This window comes from Boleophthalmus pectinirostris, unplaced genomic scaffold (assembly GCF_026225935.1).
Source record: "Boleophthalmus pectinirostris isolate CB_2022bp ecotype Guang Dong unplaced genomic scaffold, ASM2622593v1 HiC_scaffold_8, whole genome shotgun sequence".
NCBI lineage: Eukaryota > Metazoa > Chordata > Actinopteri > Gobiiformes > Gobiidae > Boleophthalmus > Boleophthalmus pectinirostris.
In genome coordinates, this window is record NW_026571515.1 from 4,396,647 (window position 1) to 4,421,767 (window position 25,121).

The 25,121-nt window shown below is 42.6% G+C and overlaps 1 protein-coding gene across 3 annotated transcripts; it reads right to left on the bottom strand.

Moving 5' to 3' along the window:
* Window positions 1-205: 205 nt before the first annotated feature.
* Window positions 206-25,121, bottom strand: ephb2a (eph receptor B2a). Of its 3 annotated transcripts, XM_055165657.1 has the most exons (17): window positions 25,098-25,121; window positions 22,874-22,936; window positions 18,378-18,698; window positions 14,560-14,923; window positions 12,212-12,367; window positions 11,039-11,374; window positions 9,565-9,689; window positions 8,165-8,327; window positions 7,013-7,121; window positions 6,145-6,209; window positions 5,793-5,915; window positions 4,870-5,117; window positions 3,083-3,298; window positions 2,852-3,001; window positions 1,645-1,838; window positions 1,086-1,241; window positions 206-314 (listed from the first exon to the last, which is right to left on the bottom strand). In XM_055165657.1, the coding sequence occupies exons 2-17, from the start codon at window positions 22,928-22,930 to the stop codon at window positions 206-208; spliced, it is 2,892 nt and encodes a 963-aa protein (XP_055021632.1). In that variant the 5' UTR covers window positions 22,931-22,936; window positions 25,098-25,121. The 3 variants fall into 3 exon arrangements, with proteins under 3 accessions (XP_055021632.1, XP_055021631.1, XP_055021630.1); XM_055165656.1 differs by lacking the exon at window positions 25,098-25,121 and having other exon boundaries at window positions 22,874-22,948; XM_055165655.1 differs by lacking the exon at window positions 25,098-25,121 and having other exon boundaries at window positions 8,138-8,302; window positions 9,543-9,689; window positions 22,874-22,930.

The following is a 25,121-nucleotide window of genomic DNA, read 5'->3' on the forward strand; positions in this document are numbered from 1 at the left end:
TCTGGGGGTCTGTGAGGGAACAACACACCACAACTGTTTCTGTCCAGTACAAAAATGGCCACCAAAAGTCGACTCTTGACTCGTCTCAGATCACGACTGAGGGCACTTCTGTCTCTGGCTCCAGTGTTCCACAGTCTGACAGTCCAGGAGCCCACACGGCTCCATGTCTCCACACAGGTCCAAGCGGAGCGCCCCCTGCTGCTCCTCACACTTCCACAGACGTGATCTGGTTCATCTGGGCTCTCATGGACTGGATGCTGTTGAGGATTTTCTTCTGATGCCCCGCCAGCGTCACACCCACTCGGAGGATGTCCCTGTGAGGAACGAGAGCTGATGAGAATCTGAGACACTAGAGCTGCTCTTTGACTTTAGATCTGCACAAACTGTTCTCAAATGTGACTCTTGTATTTGTTTATCAGTTTATATTTCAGGCTTTTTGCTTCATGGACGTGTTATTTGAACTTTAAACAGAATCCTATTATTACAAACAAAAATCTTTCGAATCGTAATTGCAATACTTATCGCAATTAGATATTTTTTAAATCTGTTCAGCCCTACTCGAACGTACCATTTTCTGTGTTCCTGACTCATCTCATGTATGGAAGCTCTTTCCTTAAAGCTATAAATACACCACTGTGTGTACCGTATGTACCATCATATACACTATGATCATATACACTACTATTGAGAGCCTCAGAACAAATGCATAACACAATTACAGCTGCAAAAGATGTACCTGATTTGTTTGACTTAGTTTGTGCTTTTTACATTTTTCAGAGACAACTAGAACGTTAACATGCATGTCCTGATTATCGGACAAGAAAACACTTTAGGATTAGATTCAGACAGTACACTGACTTTCACCTGAAGAGCTGTTTATACACTATATCTGTACTGGGGCAGGACACATTTTGCTCAAATACATGAGAAAAAATCAGGTACAGACGCTTTAACATTCAAATCAAATCTTTTCTAAGCGAATCACTTTAAACACATGAGCAGCTCTGACTGACACTGTACTGTGTAGTGTGTGTAGTGTGTGTACTGTGTGTAGTGTGTGTAGTGTGTGTACTCTGTGTACTTACTCTATGGTCATCTGAGAGACTGTGTTAAAGCTGTTGAAGCCCTCATTGGAGAAGTATTCCTTGTACTGGCCCATCTTGATGGCGTCCAGCCACTCGTCCACTGAGGTGAAGGAGGAGAAGTCTGGAGCACTGCGGTCCAGCAGAGGTAGATGCACACTGTTCAGGGACACAGGGACAGAGGGACAGAGGGACATAAGAGCAGAGGACACAAGAGGAAGGGGTTAGAGTTTAGGGATGTAAATGCTCATTTATTCTCCACTTTCATACATAAACATTTGTATTTATTTTTCAAAAAGCAGTTTAAACTCAAGTTTCTGCCAATGTGCCTTTACATAAATACATATTTTCCTACTTTTTTCTTCATAAATAGTAGTTTTTGCATGGCCTCCCCTGTAGGTGTAGTCTTGAGAGTGCAGTTTTTGTCAGATACATACAAATATGGAAAAGTTTTGAGAGATTTTCCGTTTTTTTTAGAGAGTCTTTAGTCCAACAAGAATTTTAGACCAAAGTGACTGATCTGAGTTTGAAAATGGAGCAAAAACACCATAAAGGGTCAAACCTGGAAGACAAAGGCGTCATGGCCTTGAGGGTGCTGGGGTTCCGGATCATCTTGTCCAGAGTGTTGACGATCTGGCTGAACTTGGGTCTGTTGTTGCGATCTTTCTGCCAGCAGTCCAGCATGAGCTGGTGCAGTGCACTGGGGCAGTCCATAGGGGGCGGCAACCTGTAATCCTGCTCTATGGCATTAATGACCTACAAAACACAGAGGAAAAACAATGTCTGAAAGTGAGACAACATGCAATCAAAACAGGAGAGACAATATGGGGCGAGGGAAGTTCTAATGATACGAGCAATTCAAGCAATTCAAAACAATTACAAATAAATGACTGTGATTTGATGGTCACAAAAACCTGCGACTCTGGTCTCAGACACTTTTGCCTTTGAATAGAAATGTGGAGAAAGTTGAAATGTTCTTTACGCAGGACCACTCCTGGATGAACGAAAGATTACATCATACCGTTTCTTACAACTATGGGGAGAAACATTTCGAAGTGGTACGAGACCTGGAGAGAATTCCAGAAAAACAAGACCCATCTGCAGTTTAATCATGGACATAAACCCCCTCCCCCCCGGGGAAAAAGTCCAGGGCCATTTTTTGGTCCCAGTCTGCCCCTGGATGAAACCACCAGTGACAAGACGCAGAGCTTGTAGTCAAGACCACACTAATCAAGAGCTATATTTGTCCGAGATCACAGGGTCTCAAGACCAGGACAAGATCAAGACCTCTGAGGGTTGAGACTGAGACAAGATGGAGACTTTAAAAGGCCAAGACCAAGACAAGATCGAGACCACGGCCCACTGAGACCAAATCGAGGCCACCTTTGTCATTTTTGACATTTATTTGTATTTTACTGTTATTTTGGCACAAATATATCAATATTTTTTTTTATAAATCTATCTCTATTTTATCACTTGTTGAGTGTCAGACCTTGAGACTGAGACAAGAGACAAGAGTTCAAACTCCTTCAAGACCAAGACAAGACCGAGTCCAAATGTGGTTGAGTCTGAGACGAGACCAAGACCACAAAAAAAACAGTCTTGAGGCCCGTCTCGAGACCAATACTGGTCTTGAGTACTACAACACTACTGAACCTTCTCTACACTGGACACTCCTGGATGAATGAGGGCTTTGAATAGACAGTAGGAGTATCTGGAGGTTCTCCCTGTATGTGCTGGTGCCTAAAGTCCCCATTGCAGACACTCACGTCCTGGTTGCTCATGTCCCAGTAGGGCCTCTCTCCGTAGGACATGACCTCCCACATGACGATGCCGTAGCTCCAGCAGTCACTGGACGAGGTGAACTTCCTGTACTGGATGGCCTCGGGCGCGGTCCAGCGGATGGGAATCTTCCCTCCCTGAGAAAAAAAAAACATTTATCAGCATTTCAAAGTCACATAATCCCTAAAGTGAAAGTGAACAAACATGCAGCTGCTCACCAGAGCGCTGGTGTAGGTGGGGTCAGAGGTGTCATCCTCCAGGAAGCGGGACAAGCCGAAGTCGGACACTTTACACACCAGGTTACTGTTGACCAGGATGTTCCGCGCGGCAAGATCTCTGTGCACATAGTTCATCTCACACAGGTACTTCATCCCTGCAGCGATGCCCCGCAGCATCCCCACCAGCTGGATCACCGTGAACTGACCGTCATTTTGCTGAACACAGTGCAGGGAGCAGGAGATACAGTCAGGACAGTTTCATATAAAATCAAGACTCAAAGTAGCATGTGGTGTAACTAAAGCTTAGGCTATGTTTATATGATGACGGTGTGAACAGAAGACGCAAAAGTGGCGTCGTGTCTTCACTTTTTATTCCATGTTTAGACAAGGAGGAAACCTTCGTGCATATGGTGATGCAAAAGTGTGTGGAATTCGATTGTGTATGCATGCCAGGCGGCTCGGTGGTGACGTTAGGCGGTGATGTATGTGACGTAAACTTGTACACGACCTGAGCAGATCTGACCAGAGTTTTGCGTCTTGGGCAGTGTAGACGGAAACGCTACGACGACGCGTGTTCAACTTTTCCACTCTGGAGGGTGGTTTCAGATTTTTGCATTTTTAAGCCCCAAAAATGCTGTCACCGTCTAAACGAAAGGCACTTCTGATAAAATATTTTGTCGTTTTTACCCACAAGCGTTCTCATGGTAACAGGCCCTTAAACTGAGCTCAAAGCACTAACAAGAGGACACATACTAAGGACTGACTGAACTCTTTAGAGCTTGAAGATTTTGTTCTAAAAGAGCATACTGAAGGCCATAAAAAAATATAATTACAAAGTATAATTTATATATAAATATATATTTTCAAAATATTTGATTTTCCTTTGAAGAAACAATACTTTCTCAGTTTAGTAAAAGATATGACCCAGTGTTAGAGTGTCATCTAACCATTGCCTAGAAGTTTCAAATGCTTCAAGTTTGCTTTTTTAATCGCTGGGCCTAGTTAGTTAGCCACGCTGGCTAGGTTAGGAATCAGAATACACTAGATGGTTTGCAAGAACCCCAGAAGCTGTAGACCGTGCACAGGCCAGCTGTGAGCTGTGAAGCCATGACGTCAAACTCGTGGCGTCTGTCTGTGTCCGTTTTGTGGAACAGCACAACAGTAAACAAAGCGTGGAGATGGATGTAGACGAAGACAGACATTCTGTGTTGTCAACGATTCCCGAGATCGAGGATTTAAAGCCGGAACAAAGAGAATATTTGGTGAATATTATCAAGGAGAAAGACATTATTGCCCTCCTTCCTACGGGATTTGACGCATTACAAACGTCATGACCAAATAGCTGTGATTGGTTAAATAAAAAAAGTACCCGTCTACCATGGAGCGAACACATTCTAATGCTGCGAAGTCAGACGGTTTCCACGAAGTGAAACTGGTTGATGAATCAGGCTACTGATTAGTGCCACTGGGACACCGAGGTGGGGCAGCAGTGGTTCTAGACTAAACTGTTGTTGTGTGTTTGTGTTGTGTGCTTGTGTTGTGTGCTTGTGTTTTGTGCTTGGGCAAGATCTTTCACCCTTTGCTTCGTATGCATGTTGTGGCTACACTAATGACTAATATATTATTGTACAAGATTTCAATTCATTTTAACCCAGTGTTTTTTTTAAGTGACAAAGCCTCACGTCACTTCAGTTTCTCGTACTTCTTTCACAAGTGCCCAGCTTGTAACACGAGCGCTTCAGACTCTTCTAACATGACCAGAACAGTAGCCCCGCCCCCCCGCTCACCCGCAGGAAGGAGTCCAGAGAGCCGTTCTCCATGAACTCGGTGAGGATCATGACGGGGCTGCTCCTGGTCACCACGCCCTCCAGGTGGATGATGTTGGGGTGGTCAAACTGGCCCATGATGGACGCCTCAGACAGGAAGTCCCGCCTCTGCCGCTCGGTGTAGCCCCCCTTCAGGGTCTTGATGGCCACCAGGATCTCCCTCTTCCCCGGCTGCCGCAGGTTCCCGCTGCACACCTCCCCAAACTCGCCTGGCAACAGCAACAAGGACTCTTACAATGATAATGTCTATAATCATTATTTATCATCTACAGTCTTGGACAAAATTGTTGATACCTCTCTGGCAATGAAAGAAAAATCAACAATAATCACTGAAATAACTTGAAACTGAGAAAAGCAATAATAAATAAAAAATTACTGAAAATCGTCCAACAAAAATCAAACATTTTTTTTCACCTGTGGTTCAACAGAATTATTAGAAAAAACAAAATAACGAAACTGGCCTGGCCAAAAATGATGGTACCCTTAACTTAATATTTTGTTGCACAACCTTTAAAGGCAAACTGTGCAAGCAGACGATTTCTGTAACTGTCAGTGAGACTTCTGCGCTGGTCAACCTGTATTTTGACCCACTCCACGTGAGCAAACTGTTTTCTGTTGTCTTCGGTTTGAAGGGTTCTTTCTCCAGACAGCATCTTTCAGCTCCTTTCACAGATGTTCAGTAGAATTGAGATTTGGGCTCACAGAAGAACACTCCAGAACAGTCCAATGTTTTGTTCTTCTTAGTCATTCTTGGGTGTTTTTAGCTTTGTGTTTTTGGGTCATTATCCTGTTGGAAAACCCATGACCTATGACTGAGACCAAGTTCAACCCTTCAAGAACCCTGTCTCTGTCTTTCCGTGAGCGGTGAGTTCAAACAGTCGTACCTGCTCCGATGACCTGCTCGATCTTGACACAGGCGATGTCGATCTCTTTGGCGAATTCTCGGACGGCCTCGTTGGGGTCCTCGTAGGTGAACGGGTCGATGTAGATCTTCATTCCAGGAGCCGCTTCATTGAAACAAGAGCAAAAACAGAGACAGAAATGGCTCTTCTCACACACACAGCTCCTTCAGCATGTATTCGAGGAGTCAATAGTCACATTTTTATACACTTCTTTTCCACCTTCAAGGTTCTCGAAGTTCTTTACATCAAGAAACCACTCACCCATCACACACACATTCATAGACCAGCTACAGTGGGAGTAGTTGGTGGATATTTTGTGAGTGAGAGTACTTACTGTGTCCGCTGGTGTAGTGCTGCAGTTTGTCTGTGTACTCAGAGTCCGGCCGCTCTGAGCTCCTCCTGTCACACAAAACAGAAAGAGCAGAGTCAGGAGGAGCTACAGCTGCAGGATCAGGGCTGGTTTGAAGGTTAATGGGGGAAACAGGAGCACCCAGAAGCCCCCCGAAGCCAATCAAACTCGGGACCGTGAGGCGTCTCTGTAGTGTAACCCAATATTTACAACAAAGCGTAACAGGTGTCGCCTTCCATTTTAATCGCCGCTCAAATAAGGTTGGAGTTCTAATTTTCCAATGTGTACAGAGCATCTCCAGAGCATCTTAGCAGAGGCAAAACAAGAAATAAGCATGTGGTGTCAAAATAAACTTCAGACATCCTTTCATAAGACCTTCTCTAAAGCCACTACAGTCTCGTGAACACCGTGCGCCGCATCAGGAGCTCAGGGAATGACTCATGATGGACAACGGAAAGTTTAGAGCCGCGGAGGATGAACATAAAACACTTCACGACATCAGACAGAAACTTAACAAGAACAACTTCTGAAGGAAAAGACACGAGGAGCAGACGAACAAAGCGAAATGGTGAGTAGCTTAATTAATGTGAGCGCCACAAATACAGCTCGTTATCGCTGCAAAGCATTGTCTCTCTTGTTATCAACCTTTGCATTGTGATTTAAAACATAATTCATCCAATCAACAATGAATACATGAACAATGTAAAAAGTTTAGTGTTAAACGTGAGAATCCACAGAGGCTGGAGTCACAGGAGCAGCTCTTTGTTTCTAGTTTGTAATTTGTGTATGCAGCTCTGCCTACGTGACGTGCTGCTGACGCTCCTGGTGTAAATTCCAGGTAAGAGTTTCAAACCTGCGGCAGACGATGATGATGACGGTGAGAGCGATGATGAAGACCAGGCCTGCAGCAGAGGAGCCCACGATCAGAGGCAGTTTGTCCTGGAGGCTGGAGGCGTACTCCTCTGACAAAACACACGAGAAAAATAATGTGTTACAATATATCTCACAACAATTTTATGAGGATCCATATTCAATGTGATATTGTCTGTTTTATCTTCTTCTGGGAGTTCACACTTCACTGTGTCTTACAGCAGGAGCTCAGACACATGCAGTGTAGTGCAGTGAGGCGTCTGTTTTTGCTGGATGCTGCAGCCTTTTCCCTTCATAAATGAACAGTTCTGGTGTGAACATGTGAGACACAACAACACAAAACTGCTCTGAGTCTCACATCACAACTAAACCGCTCCAACACTGGAGTCACAGCTGGACCCAGGACGGTCTGAGTGAGACGTAAAACAGGGTTGTAAGAGATCAGAGCAGATGAACATCTAGAACATCTCACTAATCTGTAAGTTCTAATTTGACCATTCCCTTTAAACGTTCTGTGATGGGACAGTCAGCTTTTTCATTCAGAGCAGCAAAAAAAGTAGCACGTTAACATCAGGCTTTTTCAAACGTTTAAACATTCTGACTGACTGTATAATAGATGTAAATGTATTGTGTTTGATTGTCTTGATGGTCATTGTTGTTGATGAATTGTATTTTAGAGGATAATAAGACTGAATTTGGTAAATGTACATTTTAGAGGCTATTTATGACAATGAATTTGAGTATTTTTTAGAAGATAATGACAAATTTGTACTTATGAAAATTACAATCAATTAATTGTGATTGTAATAAATGTTTACTGATAAATTGGATTGTGGTTATTTTAAGGAGAACTGAGTTTCTTTAATGTATTTTGTACCCGCCCAAGGATTGCAGATGGAAAGGAGCTTGTAGCTAAATCTGGCACAGAGCATCTTTTCTTTCTGAGATTAATGTCCTTGTTTTAAATAAATAAATAATAAAAGAAATAAAAGAAATCTGATAAAAATTAACATTAACACATCATTTGAACAAGGCTAGACACTGAAAATAATGTACAAAGACAAAACGAAACCTTTCCTGATCAGTTTTAGAACGCTCTGGATTGTACGATGAAACGACATGTTCCTGATCTCACCTTGGGTCATGGTCTGGAAGTACATCTTTCCGCTGAAGCGTCCGAACCCGGCCACAGTCCGCGCTCGCACCTGGAACACGTAGATGGTCCCGGGTTTGAGTCCTCGTATCAGCGCTGTGTTCGTCTGACTGCGGCTCACTGAAGAGTTACTCTCAGCCTGGTTCTGTCAGGACACACGGGGACAGAGAGCGAGGGATATGAGCTACGATACAAACCTCGATACACAGGCCACGATACGATACAAACCTCGATACACAGGCCACGATACGATACAAACCTCGATACACAGGCCACGATACGATACAAACCTCGATACACTGGCCACGATACGATACAAACCTCGATACACAGGCCACGATAGGATACAAACCTCGATACACAGGCCACGATACGATACAAACCTCGATACACAGGCCACGATACGATACGATACAAACCTCGATACATAGGCCACGATACAATACATATCTTGATACAGTGAGCTCACGATTCAATACGATTTGGTAAAATATACTTCAAATCGATTTGATATGGTTCAATAAAAGGTTCAAAAAAGGCTAAATCTTGTGGGCTGTGATACTAAAAATCTTTGTTAAACCACTTCTTGTGCAAAGTTCAGATGAAACACAAACATTTTAATCATCAAAACAGTGAAAATGTCAAATGTGTCGCATAAACGAGTTTCCTTCCTCTGAACAAACAACAAAACTGTAGCTGTAACAAAATAATTTAGTAAAATATACCAAAAAATACTCTCGGCGATATATCGATACAGCAGCCCACGATATCCATACTGTATCAGCACATTAAACAATGCAATATAGCGATATTTCAATATTTTTGCACACCTCTACTACAGGGCATCTGACACTGGGCCTCCAGAGGGCGCTGTACCTGATTTTTATGTTTCAAAAACATGAAAAACAGAACTAGATCATTTTGAACAGTTTGCACTGGCCTAAAGTTCTTCTTCACTTACCGTCTGCATTCAGAACATCCTAATTATTCACCGTGATGAGTTTATAAGCACTTTTCACAACTCTCTACGACCAGAGGAGAGTTTTTCCATTGGGGTAAAGCAACAACTAGTATGCTAATATGCACTTCCTGATTATCAGACTATAAAATGCTGTGTAATTAGATGCAGACAGCACACAGTGGACTTATTTTGACCTCAAGAGCTGCTGACTGAACATATCTGTACTTTTGCTCAAATACATGGGGAAAAAAATCACGTACAGGGTCTTTAATTACGACTGTGAAAATCAAATGTTTGTAGTAATTGTCCTAGTAGCATCAACTCCTCGTCTCCATGGAGATGTTATTGCTTTACCTGAATTTTCCATGGAGATAGTTGAGTCTCCATCGGAAAAGTTACAAGTACCAGCGTGGAGAGTTACCTTCTCGTAGTGGTGCAGCTCGTAGTCCAGGATGACGCCGTTGGGCTGGTCGGGCTGGGACCAGGACAGAGTGATGGAGGTGGGCGAGCGGTTCACCTGGTGGATGATGGACACGGCCGATGGAGCTGAATGAAAGGACACGCGAAACAAACATTACAGTGAGGGCTGCAAAATTTAAAGCGCATGTCGTTGTTTGCGCTTTATATTTGCCACTTCACGAGAGGTGAGGAATAAGTCTTCTTGTTATTTTCGCTGGGTTCGTGACATCGGTCATGTGACGCTATTGTGGAAAACCAGAGACAAAAGGAATCTGTGTATCATTCGTTCATTCATTTTTTCAATATGAAAATCAAAAAAAAAGAAAATGAAAAAACTACAATTTTCTTCATTATTTGTCTCCAAAACCAAAATGAAAAAAATGGATACTGATTCATTTCTTCAGTTTTTGATTTTGTGTTTAAATGAATAAAGGAAAAAATGGATAACGACCGTTTCCCATTTACGTGACTTAAACTGCAATGCCGGACTGAACCAGGACTAAACCAGGTCTAAACCAGGACTAAAACAGGACTGAACCAGGTATAAACCAGGACTGAACCAGGACTGAACCAGGTCTAAACCAGGACTGAACCAGGACTGAACCAGGTCTAAACCAGGACTGAACCAGGACTGAACCAGGTCTAAACCAGGTCTAAACCAGGTCTAAACCAGGACTGAACCAGGACTAAACCAGGACTAAACCAGGACTGAACCAGGTCTAAACCAGGACTGAACCAGGACTAAACCAGGACTAAACCAGGACTGAACCAGGTCTAAACCAGGACTGAACCAGGTCTAAACCAGGACTAAACCAGGACTGAACCAGGTCTAAACCAGGACTGAACCAGGTCTAAACCAGGACTGAACCAGGACTAAAACAGGGCTAAACCCCTTTCAGTAATGGTCTCAAATACGGTCTGGTCCTGGTCTGGTCCCGGCCTCAGTCCTAGTCTCAGTCCTGGTCCTGTTCCCGGTCTTAGTCCTGGTCTCAGTTCTGGTCTGGTCCTGGTCTGGTCCCGGTCTAAGTCCTGTACTCAGTCACAAAATTGAAAACTGAAAAAATTAATCATTATCTGATTTTTCATTTTCAAATTTTTGGTTTTATATTGAAAAACAAATGAACAAATGATACACGAATTAAACGGGAAACAGTGGAGCTAGAACTATGTGCTTGTACACGGTCCATGAAAAAACAGTTTTCACGTTTGCCATCTTCCTCAGCTCGCTTAGTTTATGCAAATTAATCATGTGGTTTTAAGTTTAATTTCTGTAAAACGTAAACAAATTTGCTCAAAGCTGTGTGGATGGGGAAGGCTTGCAGACACAGAAACGGCATGTCTGGACCAAATCATTTCCGATACGGTGATTCGCGTCGGTGTAAACATAACCTAAATAAGTATCAGACAGGTGAGTGAGAGTAGGCGGCTGCTCGTACCGGCCTGGTTGGTGGTGATGTTGACGGTGCTGTAGTGCGGCGAGTAGGGGCTCTGGTCGGACACTCCGTTGACCGCCTGGATCTCAAAGGTGTACTGTGTGTGTGCCAGCAGCTCACTGATGTGCACCTGCCCCCCGCTCAGGCCCAGCTGCCGGGGCACAAACTGCACGTTGTCCCCGCAGCGCGTGCACCCGCCGCGCCCGCTGCCGCAGCTCTTACAGATGATGTTATAGACCACGTCGTCACGGCCCCCGCTGTCGTCCGGCGGGCTCCACTCCAGGCGCAGGGAGGTCTCGTTCACGATGGAGATGACGTTCTGAGGAGCCGTGGGGATGGCTGCGAAAGGGGAAAAACACACACTTTTCATTTCGTCACCAATCACACACACTCACGCCACATTCATACTACGCAGTGTCCCATGTGTGTCTTAGGCTACGTTCAGACTGCAGGGCCTAACGCTCAATTCCGATTTTTTTGTGAAAATCCGATGTTTTTTCGAGGTCGTTCACATTTCCAATTAAATGTGACTTGTGTGTGACTCCAGTGTGAACATTAAACGGCCCAAAAGTGTCCCACATGTGCACTGGAGACACGACGACGTCAACCGCAGCGAGCGTGCTCTGTGTTTACGGAAGTTGTCCAAACATGGATGCAAACATTGAGCACCTGGAGATTTTAAAGTTCCTCTTGTATCGGAGCCAGAACATGAACAACTTACTTGTTTTAAGGAGGAGATTGAGAAGGAGAAGGACGAGGTTTTTGGCCGTGGTGTTTTGTGGTTCAGTCCGTCGAAAGGAATGTGTGGATGTGGAGACGGAGCCAAGAGTGGTGAGTGGTGATGTGCTTCACTTCACTGACACAGAGTTTATTAACAATTTTCGCCTACTTCAGCGCAGAATAGTGACGTTTTTGGCTTGTTGATAATGTGTAGGTGGATGAATGCACTTTGGCCGTTCACACTGAAGTCACATGTCAAAAGATCAGATATGTATCAGTTTCAGGAGCACATATCCAAGTGTCCTAAGTCGCATTTGAAAAAATCTGAACTGTGTCATTAAAAGATGAGATACAGGTCACATAGGGGCCAAAAAATCGGATTTGGGTCACTTCAGGCTGCAGTGTGAACATAGTCTTATATGTGTCCCCTGTGTTGTATGTGTGTTCCCTTCGTACTGGTGCAGCGGGTCCCGGGGCCCTCGGCGTCTGTGCGGTAGTACCCGGAGCGGCACAGGCAGGTGGTGGCAGCCTGGTTGGTGGTGCGGCTGTGGAGGGGACAGGGCACACAGCTGTGGTCTCCCTGCGCCGCTTTGAAAGAGCCAGAGGGACACGCTGAGGACACAAGGTAGAGGTGAGTTAGACACAAAAGTACTGACGGGACAGGACTTGGCCACTCTCTCCAATTATATATATAATACCTCCATGATTTTTGTAACATGTGCTCAACAGTGTTGGGAGTAACGCGTTATAAAAGTAACGAATTACAGTAATGCATTACTTTTTGCTGTAACGCAGTAATGTAAGGCATTACAGGGGAAAAAATAGTAATATTTTACTCGGTACAAATGTGAGTAACGCGCGTTACGGTGTTTTTTTTAACCTGGGTTGAAGTGGTGGGTTTTTCTTCATACAAATTCGCTAAAATCACCTCGATATCAGCAGCGGTGAAACGCCGGAGATGTGCCCTCATAGACCTTCAGGTAACCGCGGGCGAAAGGACTGACAAAGAACTCCACGCTGTTTAGACCTGGTTTAGACCTGGGTCAGTTTTGGTTTAGACCTGGTTTACACTTGTCCCTCCCTCTATCGCAGTTCACTTTTCGCTGTCTCGCAGATTTTTAATTTTTTTTATTTTAATTTTTTTTGTGCAATTTTGCATGCCCTGTTTTTTTTACATTGTATGAATGTGTATTGCGTTCCTCCCGCTGCGTCCTGACTGGCCAAGGGACTCCTGTCTCCTGTACAGTACAGAATGCGTTCAGCTGCCAAATTTAAATACATGTTCAATCTCTAACAGTGTGATTCTGAAGTGCTGTACGGTTGCAAGTTTTCTCCCCGACGAAAACCCACAACGTCCACGAAACGTTCTGCACCGACAAAGGCTCCTGCGCTCACACCCAAAAGGCAGAGGAAGATGCTAATCACACAAAAAGTTGGACTTCTGGACACACTGAAGGAAGGTAGAAGTTACGCGCTGTAACAGACTCTTGCACCGGCTCGGGTCCCTGCAAATAGTTGCTGAAATCAGGGCCGCGAGCCCGAGCAGCAGGGTGACAGCCGCTCTTACCTCCGTGAGGTGCGGAGCAGAGCCGCTCCTTTCTCCTGCGTCACCTTCGAGCCCGTCCCGACAGTGAGTCCTGTTTTAGTCCTAGTTCAGTTCTAGTTTAGTCCTAGTTCACTTCTGGTTTAGTCCTGGTTCAGCTCTGGTTTAGTCCTGGTTCAGCTCTGGTTTAGTCCTGGTTCAGTCCATATACAGCGCAAAAGTTATTTTGGTGAGAGTAACTTAAAGTAATGCAATAGTAATGTAATGTTTTACATTTTAAATGCAGTAATATTGTAATGTAACGAATTACTTTGAAATGACAGTAATAGGTAATAAATAACGCATTACAGTTTCAAAGTAACTTGCCCAACAGTGGTGCTCAAGCAGAAGAACAAACAGAGCACTATGGAACAGAACCAGGACTGAACCAGGACTAAAACAGGACCAGTCCCGCCCTCCATACATGTCAATGTCTGGGTTGTCTGGTTGTGTGGGGTCGGGCAGGTGTGGGGGTTGGGCAGGTGGGTGGGTGGAAGGAAATGTGGGATTGTTTTTAATCACTGTAAAGCACTTTTGGTTAAATTTTTGTATGAAAAGCACTATCTAAGTTTAATTTGATTTGATTTAAATTCAGCCAATTTGCAATAAACGTGAAACGGACATTTTTTCCATTATTCATTTCAACAAAATTTGAAAAAAAAGACAGAATCATTACGCGCTTTTTCATTTTGGTTTTGGAGACAAATAATGAAGAAAATTGTTGTTTTTTCGTTTTCTTATTTTTGGTTTTATCTTGAAAAACTAATGAACAAATGAAATACGGATATGAGTCAAATCCGCGTATCATTTGTTCATTTGTTTTTTCTCGTTCATTCACATATTTTCTAGCTCGTTCACATTCGTTTGCATATTTGACGCATGTATACAAATTATATACAAATATAAGTATGCAGCTTTAGTGAACTACAAAAACTGAACTGCAAAAAAGTTCAGAATGAGTCTGGCGATGATCTATGCACTTAAAAACAAAACTTCTACCTGTAACAAAACAGTTCAGAAAATGAAATGATTTCTGAGGCTGAGAGTCATGAACAGGATTAATGAAATACTAAAAAATAAATGTGAAAAGCGTGAATTAAGCTAAATACAACTCCAGACATGTTTCCAATCAGGGGACAACATTATTTAAGTATTTTCTGGAAACATTTACCAATATACAACATCTCTATAAAAGTTCTCAGACTACACCAGCCTCACGTACCTGTGCACTCCGTCCCGTTGTCCGAGGCCTCGTGCCCGGCTTTACACATGCACCTCCCGATGGGCACCATCCACTCCCCGTCCCCGTTACAGTACAGTTTGATGGGCACGTCCACCTCCTCTCCGTTAGGGACGCACACGCCGCGAGCCGCCACCAGGGAGGCGCTCTCGGCCCCCGACAGGGTCTCGGAGAACACGGCCCCGTTGAGGACGACGCGGGGACACTTTCGGTAGAAGACTCTCACAGCGATGATGGACATGCAGGCGCCATAGTCCTGAAAGGCCAAGTAGAAGCCGTTCCGAGACACCGGGCCGAAGCTGCGCACCTCACTGTTGATCTTCATGATGCGGCCGCCCAAGTCCACCTGGCAGGACATCAGGGTCAGGACAAGAGCAGTGGAACAGTATTGTATTTCTTAGTATTTACAATTACAATTTGGTACATTCATTTACTCAAAACAGCTACTCCATTTACAATTCCTACGTAAGACAGTGGGTTAAAAGGATCTAAACCCCAGCACCTGCAGCCCTTCATAATTCAGTGCTAGTGCAGACTTTCTATGTGGAGTGTGCATGTTCTCCCTGTGTCTGGGTGGGTTTCCTCCATTTCCCAATCAACACAAAACAATCACAACAGACACACTCCTGCAGCTGAGGTCCTGAACCAGACTTACTGGAGGAAGTGACACGTTAAACTAAAGGTCAAATACAGAGAATGAATTTCTCTCACATTGAATTATGACAGTACAACCCACATGAGCCATGGCCTGTGCATATACAGAAAATAAACTGTGTGTGTTCTGTCACTGGTTGCATTTGTATTCCCCTTTTTTATAGCAGTAAGAACTAACGATGCACCGATACCAATACTGGTATGAAATATCTGTGCTGATACTGAAAAATTAGCTGTATCGGAAATCAGCTTCCAAATATTATAGATCGATTATAGATATTGTACTTTCGGTGGAGTGAGTTAAAAGTCAAACAGAATAGTGACGTATGAGGCAATGATGCAATTAAACAATGTGCAGCGACGCGATGAGGTTAAAAACACACACTTACTGAGATTTACTGGAGCCTCTGTTTACATTATGAGCCTTTCTACTGTGGCTCAGCAGACTTGTGTCAAAAGGACATTAATTCATTTGTTGTGGGTTTATCCACTTTAATGCACTTAAGTTTTTTTGGAATTGTTCTTTTGTTTGAAGACCTCGCCCAGACATGTCAGACTCAGGCCCAGGGGGCCAAATTTGGCCAGAGATATAATTATATTTGGCCCACAAGATCATATCATATCTGTATTAGAGCTGCCCGCCGGCTACAGACAGACTATAGAGACATTATTTATTTAAAATCTTGTAATTATTTTATATTTTGCTTGTTCTGGATTCAGTGTTTAAGCAAAACTATTATTAAAACATTTATTTTAATAAGAAAAGGCTTAACATTACATATCTCGAAAGAAAAGAAAACATGATATTTTCAATAAATATTTAGTTTGGCCCATGACTTTGTCCCAGTTTTTAATTATGGCCTCTGTGAATTTGAATTTGACTCTCCTGGCCCAGTCTAATATGAATGAAAAACTTACTGGTAAACTTACTGGAAAGGCTACTGGAATATTTAAAGAATATTAATAAACATTTTCTTGTCTAAACATTTATTCTAGGCTATTTATGCAATATTAAAGAATAACGAACCACGTTTGATATTTGGTTTCGATATTCGGCCAAGCATTTCATTTTTATTTGGTTTCAGTTTCAGCCACAAATTTTCATTTCGGTGCATTTCTACCAAATATCGATTCAGCCAGTATCCTGGTTGGACATGAAATCAGTGCAGCAGAATGTTCGATCCGTTACATACACAAAGTTGTTCTGTAGATACTTGAGAGAAAACACATTTAGATCAGATCAGATTATTTTATTTTAGTTTAAAGTAAATTAACGCTGTTTTCAGTCTCTGCTGGAACTGAAAAGTACGGAAGCCGAGAGGGCTCACAACAAATGCAAACGCCGCAACAAATACAAATGCGACAACACAACAAAAAGCCACAACAAACCAAAAAAAGCCACAACACACAAAAAAAAGCCACAACAAACCAAAAAAAATCACAACGGAAATGACCGCAGGACGCTATTTTAATGCAAATGCCTCAAAAAATACAAACACCACAACACAAACGCAAATGTCACAACACATTAAAAAGCCACAACACATTAAAAAGCCACAACGGAAGTGACCACGGGACTCTATTTTCCGACAGACCGATCAAGCGGCAAGTGAAGAAGAACTATAACGTGAAAAGTACAGGAACGGAGAAGTTGGAAACGTAAGTAAAAGTAATTTATTGTTTTATCATTATTCGTTTCACGTACCGCGGTCACTTCCGTTGTGGCTTTTTAATGTGTTGTGGCTTTTTAATGTGTTGTGACTTTTTAATATGTTGCAAGCATTTGCGTTTGTGTTGTGGCGTTTGTATTTGTTGCGGCGTTTGCATTAAAATAGAGTCCCACGGTCATTTCTATTATGGCTTTTTTGGTGTGTTGTGGCTTTTTTTGGTGTGTTGTGGCTTTTTGTTGTGTTGTCACATTTGTATTTGTTGCGGTAGGGCTGGGCGATATGGATCAAAAAATATATCTCGATATATTTTGCTATATCTCGATATACGATATATATCTCGATATATGTTCAAGAAAAAATAACCCCCTAAAACTGTAAACTGCAAAAACAAATCTGCCAAATTCCACAAGGTCCTTTTTTTTAAATTGAAGTGTAAGAGGTCGACAGCTTAACATTTAAGAACATTTAAGATTACAAAAATCCCTAATTACATAAATAATAATTTAACTGTAAAATAAAAGAAATAATACATATTTTCTTCTTTTCATTCATAAATAAAACAACTCAACACAAGTTCATCTTTGCATTAACTCTGTTATCCAAACCAGAACCATGAGCTCATTTAGCAGAAGAAGCTCAGGATGTTCCTTATTTCAATAGATCCATGTTATTATCCAGCAGTGAGGAGCTCTGAGGTTTAATCCCACAATCCACTGCAGATCAAACCCAACGTTTCCAAACACTGTTGTACAAGTGACACTGCAGCAGATTATTCATTAAAATCTTCTGCATAAATAAACTTTACATTGCTAAACTTTACAATATATAAAGCATAACGACTCTAGAGCCACATCAGCCCGTTTGCGATAATAATGTGTTTAATGCAGTTTTGCGCACGTGTGTTTACATTTTACAGAAACGAAACTTAAGCGCATGGCTCATTTGCATAAACAGCACTTCTCCTGCAGCTCAGCTCGTTTAGCTTCTTTCGGACTAAAGGACGCGACTCGGTGGAATATGAGGATGTGCTGCTGATGTTCTTGTCTGTAAATGGTGGAAAAGGTTCGTGGTGCTTGAAGTTTTTCACTGGCACCAACTTTCGGCGTTCACGGCGACAGTGAGGAGTGAAGGAGACACGAGCGAACAAAATCAGGGAGGCGGGGGCGCGCGGAGGCGACGAGAGAGAAGATAAACAAGTGAAGCGGCGAAATTAGAATTTAATATAAGCATTATATCGATATATACGATATGTCAGAATTCATATCGAGTTTAAAAACTATCTCGATATATTTAAAATATCGATATATCGCCCACCCCTATGTTGCGGCGTTTGCGTTTGTTGTGACCCCTCTCGGCTTTCCGTAGAAAAGGCTGGATCAGAGCATCCCAAGTAAGAACGCTGCCCTTCTTTTAAACCCCAGTTTCTTCTCACACCGGCCCTAACCCAAACCCCCACACACACACACTGCTCCGTACCTGTGAGAAGCTCTCGTCTGCCGCGATGGTGTCCACCTTGACCCAGGGGTTGTCCATCCAGGCGGGGGAGGAGGCCGTGGCCGTGTCGGCGTCGGCCTCGTAGTAGTACAGGTTGAAGGTCTCTTTGCAGGAGCCGGGCACGTTGGGGATGGAGCTGCAGTCCCTCACCGAGAACTTGACCTGGACGTGGATCCTCTGGGCCCCGCGGCGACGGATGAACTTGGTGCGAATCCAGTTGTTCTGGCTGCTCTGAAACACGTTGCAAACCTGGTACGTGCGGATGGTGTTCATGTTCTCGTCGTAGCCGCTCACCTCCTCCCACTGGAAACACAAGACGAGGACAGTTGTAGGGAGTATTATCTGTTACATAAGGGTGAGTTGTTGTACAGTTGTAGGGAGTATTATCTGTTACATAAGGGTGAGTTGTTGTACAGTTGTAGGGAGTATTATCTGTTACATAAGGGTGAGTTGTTGTACAGTTGTAGGGAGTATTATCCGTGTTACATAAGGGTGAGTTGTTGTACAGTTGTACAGTGAGTTGTTGTAGGGGGAGTATTATCTGTTACATAAGGGTGAGTTGTTGTACAGTTGTAGGGAGTATTATCCGTTAGTAGTTACATAAGGGTGAGTTGTTGTACAGTTTGTAGGGAGTATTATCCGTTACATAAGGGTGAGTTGTTGTACAGTTGTAGGGAGTATTATCCGTTACATTGAGGGTGAGTTGTTGTACAGTTGTAGGGAGTATTATCCGTTACATGAGGGTGAGTTGTTGTACAGTTGTAGGGAGTATTATCTGTTACATAAGGGTGAGTTGTTGTACAGTTGTAGGGAGTATTATCAGTGTTACATAAGGGTGAGTTGTTTGTACAGTTGTAGGGAGTATTATCCGTTACATGGGTGAGTGAGTTGTTGTACAGTTGTAGGGAGTATTATCTGTTACATAAGGGTGAGTTGTTGTACAGTTGTAGGGAGTATTATCTGTTACATAAGGGCGAGTTGTTGTACAGTTGTAGGGAGTATTATCTCTTAGATGAGGGTGAGTTGTACAGTTGTAGGGAGTATTATCTGTTACATAAGGGTGAGTTGTTGTACAGTTGTAGGGAGTATTATCTGTTACATGAGGTTTGTTTTTCATGAGGTACCAATATTAGAACATGACTTAAAGCTCACAAGAGTCAGTTTAACATAATACAGGCAGCGGTGGATGAAGTACTCAATTTTGTTACTTAAGTAAAAGTAAACTGAATTTCAAGCAAGTAAAAGTATTGTAAGAAAAATCTGCTTAAGTAAAAGTATTAAAGTATCCGTTAAAAATTTACTTAAAGGGACAGTTTGGAATTTTGGACATAGGACTTCATTTCCTCGTGAGCCAGAGTGTTGGAGACGTGCGGAGACACTTTTAAAAAAATATTCCATCCAGTCCTTGTATTTGCAGAGGTCACTGGTGCCACTAAAAACAGTCTCACCCACTCCACAAAACACCCAAAGAAAATCTATTATTACACCAGATTGTCCATGTGAATGTCTGTGTTAATAGAATAAATTTAGAAGTAAAAATAACTTTGCATTTGAAGGATTTATGTTTGAACAGCAGCAGCGAGTTGTACTTTCTGATAGAAAACTCGAGCGGCGGACTGATATATGAGAAAATAGTCCCTCATTATGTGACGGTTCATGCGATGCAAGGTTAGTTTTATTTCAAACATTATTCTATCGACACAGATGTTCACATGGACAGTCTGGTGTAATAATAGATTTTTTTGGGGTGTTTTGTGGAGTGGGTAAGACTGTTTTTAGCGGCAGGAGAACTATGGCCATTAACATGCACTAGTCTAACACCAGTGACCTCTGCAAATACAAGGACTGGAGGGAATATTTTAAAAAGTGTAAGAGGAACAAAAATGTGGTTGTTTGCTGCAGATGTTCCAATCAGTAGGAGCAGGTAGAGGGTGCTCTTGGAAAAAGGATAAAAACTCAAACACAAGGGATTCCAGGCACTCCAAACAAGTTGAAAAAGTAAAAAAAATCGCACGAGGAAAAATATAGTTAAAAGGCCTTTATTTGAATGGCCAAAGCAACATGTTTCGAACTTAACTGGTCTTCATCAGGGCTTCATCAGGGATTTTTAACTTTTTTAACTTTTTCAACTTGCTGGGAGTGCCTGGAACCCGTTGTGTTTGAGATTTTAAAAAGTGTCTCCACACGTCTCCAACACCCTGGATCATGAGGAAATGAGGCCCTATGTCCAAAATTCCAGACTGTCCCTTTAAAGAGAAAAAAGTAAAAATATTTCGCACAGAGTTTGAGGTCTGAGTCAAACTTTAAATGTAGTGCTTTTGATACAGATTTGTGCCGAATTTTGTTTAGCAGAAACAACTGAATCGATCTTTTTTTTTCCAGCTCTTGTTATTTTTTGTATATTTTTGTTTGCTCAAACTATGAATGTGTTAAAAATAACCCCTCAGGCTTTTCAAACTAGAATAAAAAAACTTTTACTTTTCAGTCTGTTTAAAAATGCAGCAGAGTAGAAAGTGCAGATACCTGCTCTCAAATTCAGTGAAGCAAAAGTAAAAAGTATCTTCTTGAAAATGTACACGAGTAAAGTACAGATACATGACATTTTTACTTTAGTACAATACTTTACTACTTTTACTTTGTTACGTTCCACCACTGTCCTTTAAAACGTAACTCTTATTGTCACGGCCTTGGCTTGAAAGACCAAAACAAATAAAGGGGAGGACGGTAAATGCTAAAGTTTTAACCATTTTGCAGGCGTTTATTTACAAAATAATAATAATGGTTTGGTTTCTGTTCTCAGTGTGAGTCGTGGATGAATACGTGCTGACCCAGCGTGACTTTATGCCAAAAGTCGCTCTGAGGGACAGTGGCCGTGACGGGTGTAGTTTGATGTAAAAGTCAGAGGTTCTCGTGACAGTCGAGTGTGTCACCATTGTCGTAAACGTGGGCGCATTAAAGCGGAGTGTTTTATGCAGCTGACATGACAGCTCCACACGCCTCTGCGCGTATGAATATTTCACCGTTCTCTTAAAAAGCAGTTTGGAGTCAGGCACATGGCTCCGTAACACAGCACCTTATCTGTCCTCTCGACTCTGTAAAACCCACAATCCTTCAGTACGTTCACTACATCCAGGACTGTGGTGATTCCCTGACCACATAAAGGGGTCAGTAGAAGCTCCGCCCCCTCCCCAGACCAAAGCCAATAACGTTTAGCACCTGAACTAAAACTGTTCTGTATGGGAGATTAGCAGCACATTTTACAATTGCTAAAAATACTATTAGTCGCTCTGGATTATAAGTCGCACTGTCATTAAATGGTCTATTTTCAAACTTTTTTCACAAATAAACCGCGTGGGACTTTAAAGGAAACCCAACAGTGTGATGGGTGAGTGGTTTTGTTTGTTTGTTCGTTCACGGTGACTCTGGGCTTTGTTCAGTTGTGGCGTGTAGGGAGGGTGTGTCTGGGATCGGTGGATTGTCGGCGTGTTCGCAGTGACTCAGTTGTTCAGTCGTGTCTAGAAGCGGCACATCGCGCTCGCTTTTTCGGTTCGTTCCTCCGTTCCGTTCCTCGTCGGCGTGGAGTGATGAGTGTGTCTGTGGGTGTGTTTCGCTGTGCGGTCGCTGTCTGCTCCGTGTGTGTTTGTGTGTTCTGCGGGTGGTGCGGCTTTGTAGTTTACTGAAGTCGTGCTGGGACACAACACAAAGAATTACATGACACCTCCACAGACAAAAAAATAAATAAATACTAAATCATGGCTGTGATACTAAAAGTTTTTGTTAAACCACGTCTTGTGCAAAGTTCATATGAAACACAAACATTTTAATCATCAAAACAGTGAAAATGTCAAATGTGTCACAAAAACGAGTTTCCTTCCTCTGAACAAAGAACAAAACTGCAGCGCTGTAACCAAATCATTTAGTAAAATATATCAAAAAATACTCTCGGCGATATATATCGAATACAGCAGCCCATGATATCGATACTGTATCATCACTTTAAACGGCATGATATATCAATATTTTTGCACACCCCCAGTTCTAACAGTCGGTAATGACTTATTTTTTCATAAACGCAGAAAAAACATGGGTGTCTTTTTTTTTTTTTACTCAGAATTGCATCTTGTAGCATGTGATGAATAGAAAATAAGTTTTGAAGTCAAGATCATTTGCTACTGATACCGTGTAATATAAGCTGGCACAAAAAATTAATTAAAATAAATGAATCTATAAATAAATAAACTTAATCTGATTGTGGAAAAACACACATACATTAAACTGACTGAACTGACTGATGTTGCTGTGTTGTTGTTCTGTTGTTGTATTGTTCTTTTCCGTTCCATAGATTTCAGTTATGAGTCAGTGGTTTGTCTGAGCCTCTGTGAGCTCCAGTGGGCGGGGGGTGGGTTCAGCGGGGGCACTAGCCCAGAGCCAGAGCCTCTCCGTGGGACGCTGTGTTCTGTGGTGTCCCTGTGACTCACCCCCTGAGCCGGGTGGATGGTCCAGCCCAGCTCTGCCGTCGCCGTGGTCGAGTCCATCAGCACCTCTGCGGAGACACAAGAACACGACACGTTACAAGACACTTTGAATATTATACACCTCCAATTTACACGGGATTATTACTCGAGCCTAAATATATTTATATGATTTATTCTTTAAAATGGAAGTAAGTGGCTCATTGCAGCAAGGATACATTCCAGCACTAACCTCGGTGTCAATTTTGACTCAATTTTCACCTCAACTTCTACCTTCACATCAAAAAAGTTGCCCAATCCCGTTTTCTCCACCTCTGAACATTTAGTAAAATCAATCATATCCTCTCCTAGCTCGATTCATCAGCCGGTTTCACTTTGTGGAAATAAAGTTTGTCTAAGGCTACGTTCAGACTGCAGCCTGAAGTGATCCAAATCTGATTTTTTGGCCCCTATGTGACCTGTATCTGATCTTTTAATGACAGTCTGAACCACACAGATCAGATTTTTTCAAATGTGACCCAGGACACTTGGATATGTGCTCCTAAAACCAATTCATATCTGATCTTTTGACATGCGACTTCAGGCTGAACAGCCAAGGCGCGTTCATCCTCCTACACGTTCCGTGTCACTAAAGCGAAGCACTATCACTATCACTATCCCACCAGTCTTGGCTCCGTCTCCACATCCACACGTTCCTTTCAACAGACTGTCCCACAAAACGCCACGACCAAAAACCTCGTCCTTCTCCTTCTCAATCTCCTCCTTAAAACAAGTAAGTTGTTCATGTTCTGGCTCCGGTACGAGAGGAACTTTAAAATCTCCAGGTGCTCGATGCTGCGTCCATGTTTGGACAACTTCTGTAAACACAGAGACGCTCGCTGCGGTTGACGTCATCGTGTCTCCAGTGCACATGCGGGACACTTTTGGGCCGTTTAATGTTCACACTGGAGTCACATACAAGTCACATTTAATTGGAAATGTGAACGACCTCGCAAAAACATCGGATTTCACAAAAAAATCTGAATTGAGCATTAAGCCCTGCAGTCTGAACGTAGCCTAAGTCAAGGGTGGGCAAACTTTCTGACTCGTGGGCCACAAAAGGTTCTAAAATTTGACAGAAGGGTCGCACCAGGAGCAGATGGGTGGAGTTTTTTGGTAATCCACATAGACCAAATGGACAAATCCGCATAAGAGAAAAAAAAATAACATGGGATAATATAATATAGAAAATAATATGTAGAAATGTTATGTTATTGTTATTGTTAAATCATTACAAAGAATTACAACAAAATATCTGTCTGTCAAATCCCACGGTATTTACTATTTATTGAAATGACTGAAGATGATTATTATTATTATTATTCAAGTTTGGCGGGCCGGATTACAAAGATAGGAGGGCTGCATGTGGCCCCTGGGCCGTCGTTTGCCCACCCCTGGTCTAAGTCTAAGTCTGTGTTCAGTTGTGATGTGAAGGATAAAAAAAAACAGCTCCATGACACAGTTGGATCACTTTTATAATACTTTACTGTGTTTTCAAGGAAATCAGCACCATTTTCTGTCCTTACACAGGTATCAGTTAATATCGGTATTGGCAGACACTTAAGTCAAAGTTTCCAAATTGAACATTCGTTTTTGGCTACGTTTACACTGAAACAAATCCCTGTATCACCGTATCACCGTATCGGAAACGATTTGCGTCCAGACTTGTTTCTGTGTCCGCAAGTCTTCTCTATCCACACAGCTTTGAGCATATTTGTTTACGTTTTACAGAAACAAAACTTAAAATCACATGACTAATTTGCATAAACTAAGCACTCAAAAAAAACCCAGCTCCCTCCTTGTGCACTGAGGCGGTTCAGTTTCTGTCGGACTAAAGGACACGACTCAGTGGAATATGAGTGTTCTTTCTGTGACAGAGGGGTGTTCTGCTGATGGTGAGTCTGTTCTGTGTTTCTGTCGTGTTGGAGATGGTTCATGTGAAACTTTTCAGAGATTATACGTCTGCAGGTCGTACACACAGACACACGTTTATATGAATGGACAGATATTCTAGCCTCTTAGCGTTTTGGTGGTGAATTACTTCGCGGCGCACAGAACTACATCAGTGTATTAACGTTTTCAGGCGTCCACACAGCGCCAGATCAGATCTATATTCAGATGAATTCATGGGAGCTGGAGGCACTAGATCGTTCCGTCTCTGGAGCCGTTTTCAATTAGTGTGAACGAACACTGCATCCACAACGAAGACGACTCG

Coding starts and splice junctions, on each gene's coding strand:
- ephb2a (XM_055165655.1), bottom strand. CDS start 22,930: ATGGACTCGACCACGGCGACGGCAGAGCTGGGCTGGACCATCCACCCG. Junction 11,375..12,211: donor CCCCGGGACCCGCTGCACCA/GTACGAAGGGAA, acceptor CCCCTTTCGCAG/CCATCCCCACGGCTCCTCAG. Junction 5,916..6,144: donor GCACTACACCAGCGGACACA/GTAAGTACTCTC, acceptor GTTTCAATGAAG/CGGCTCCTGGAATGAAGATC.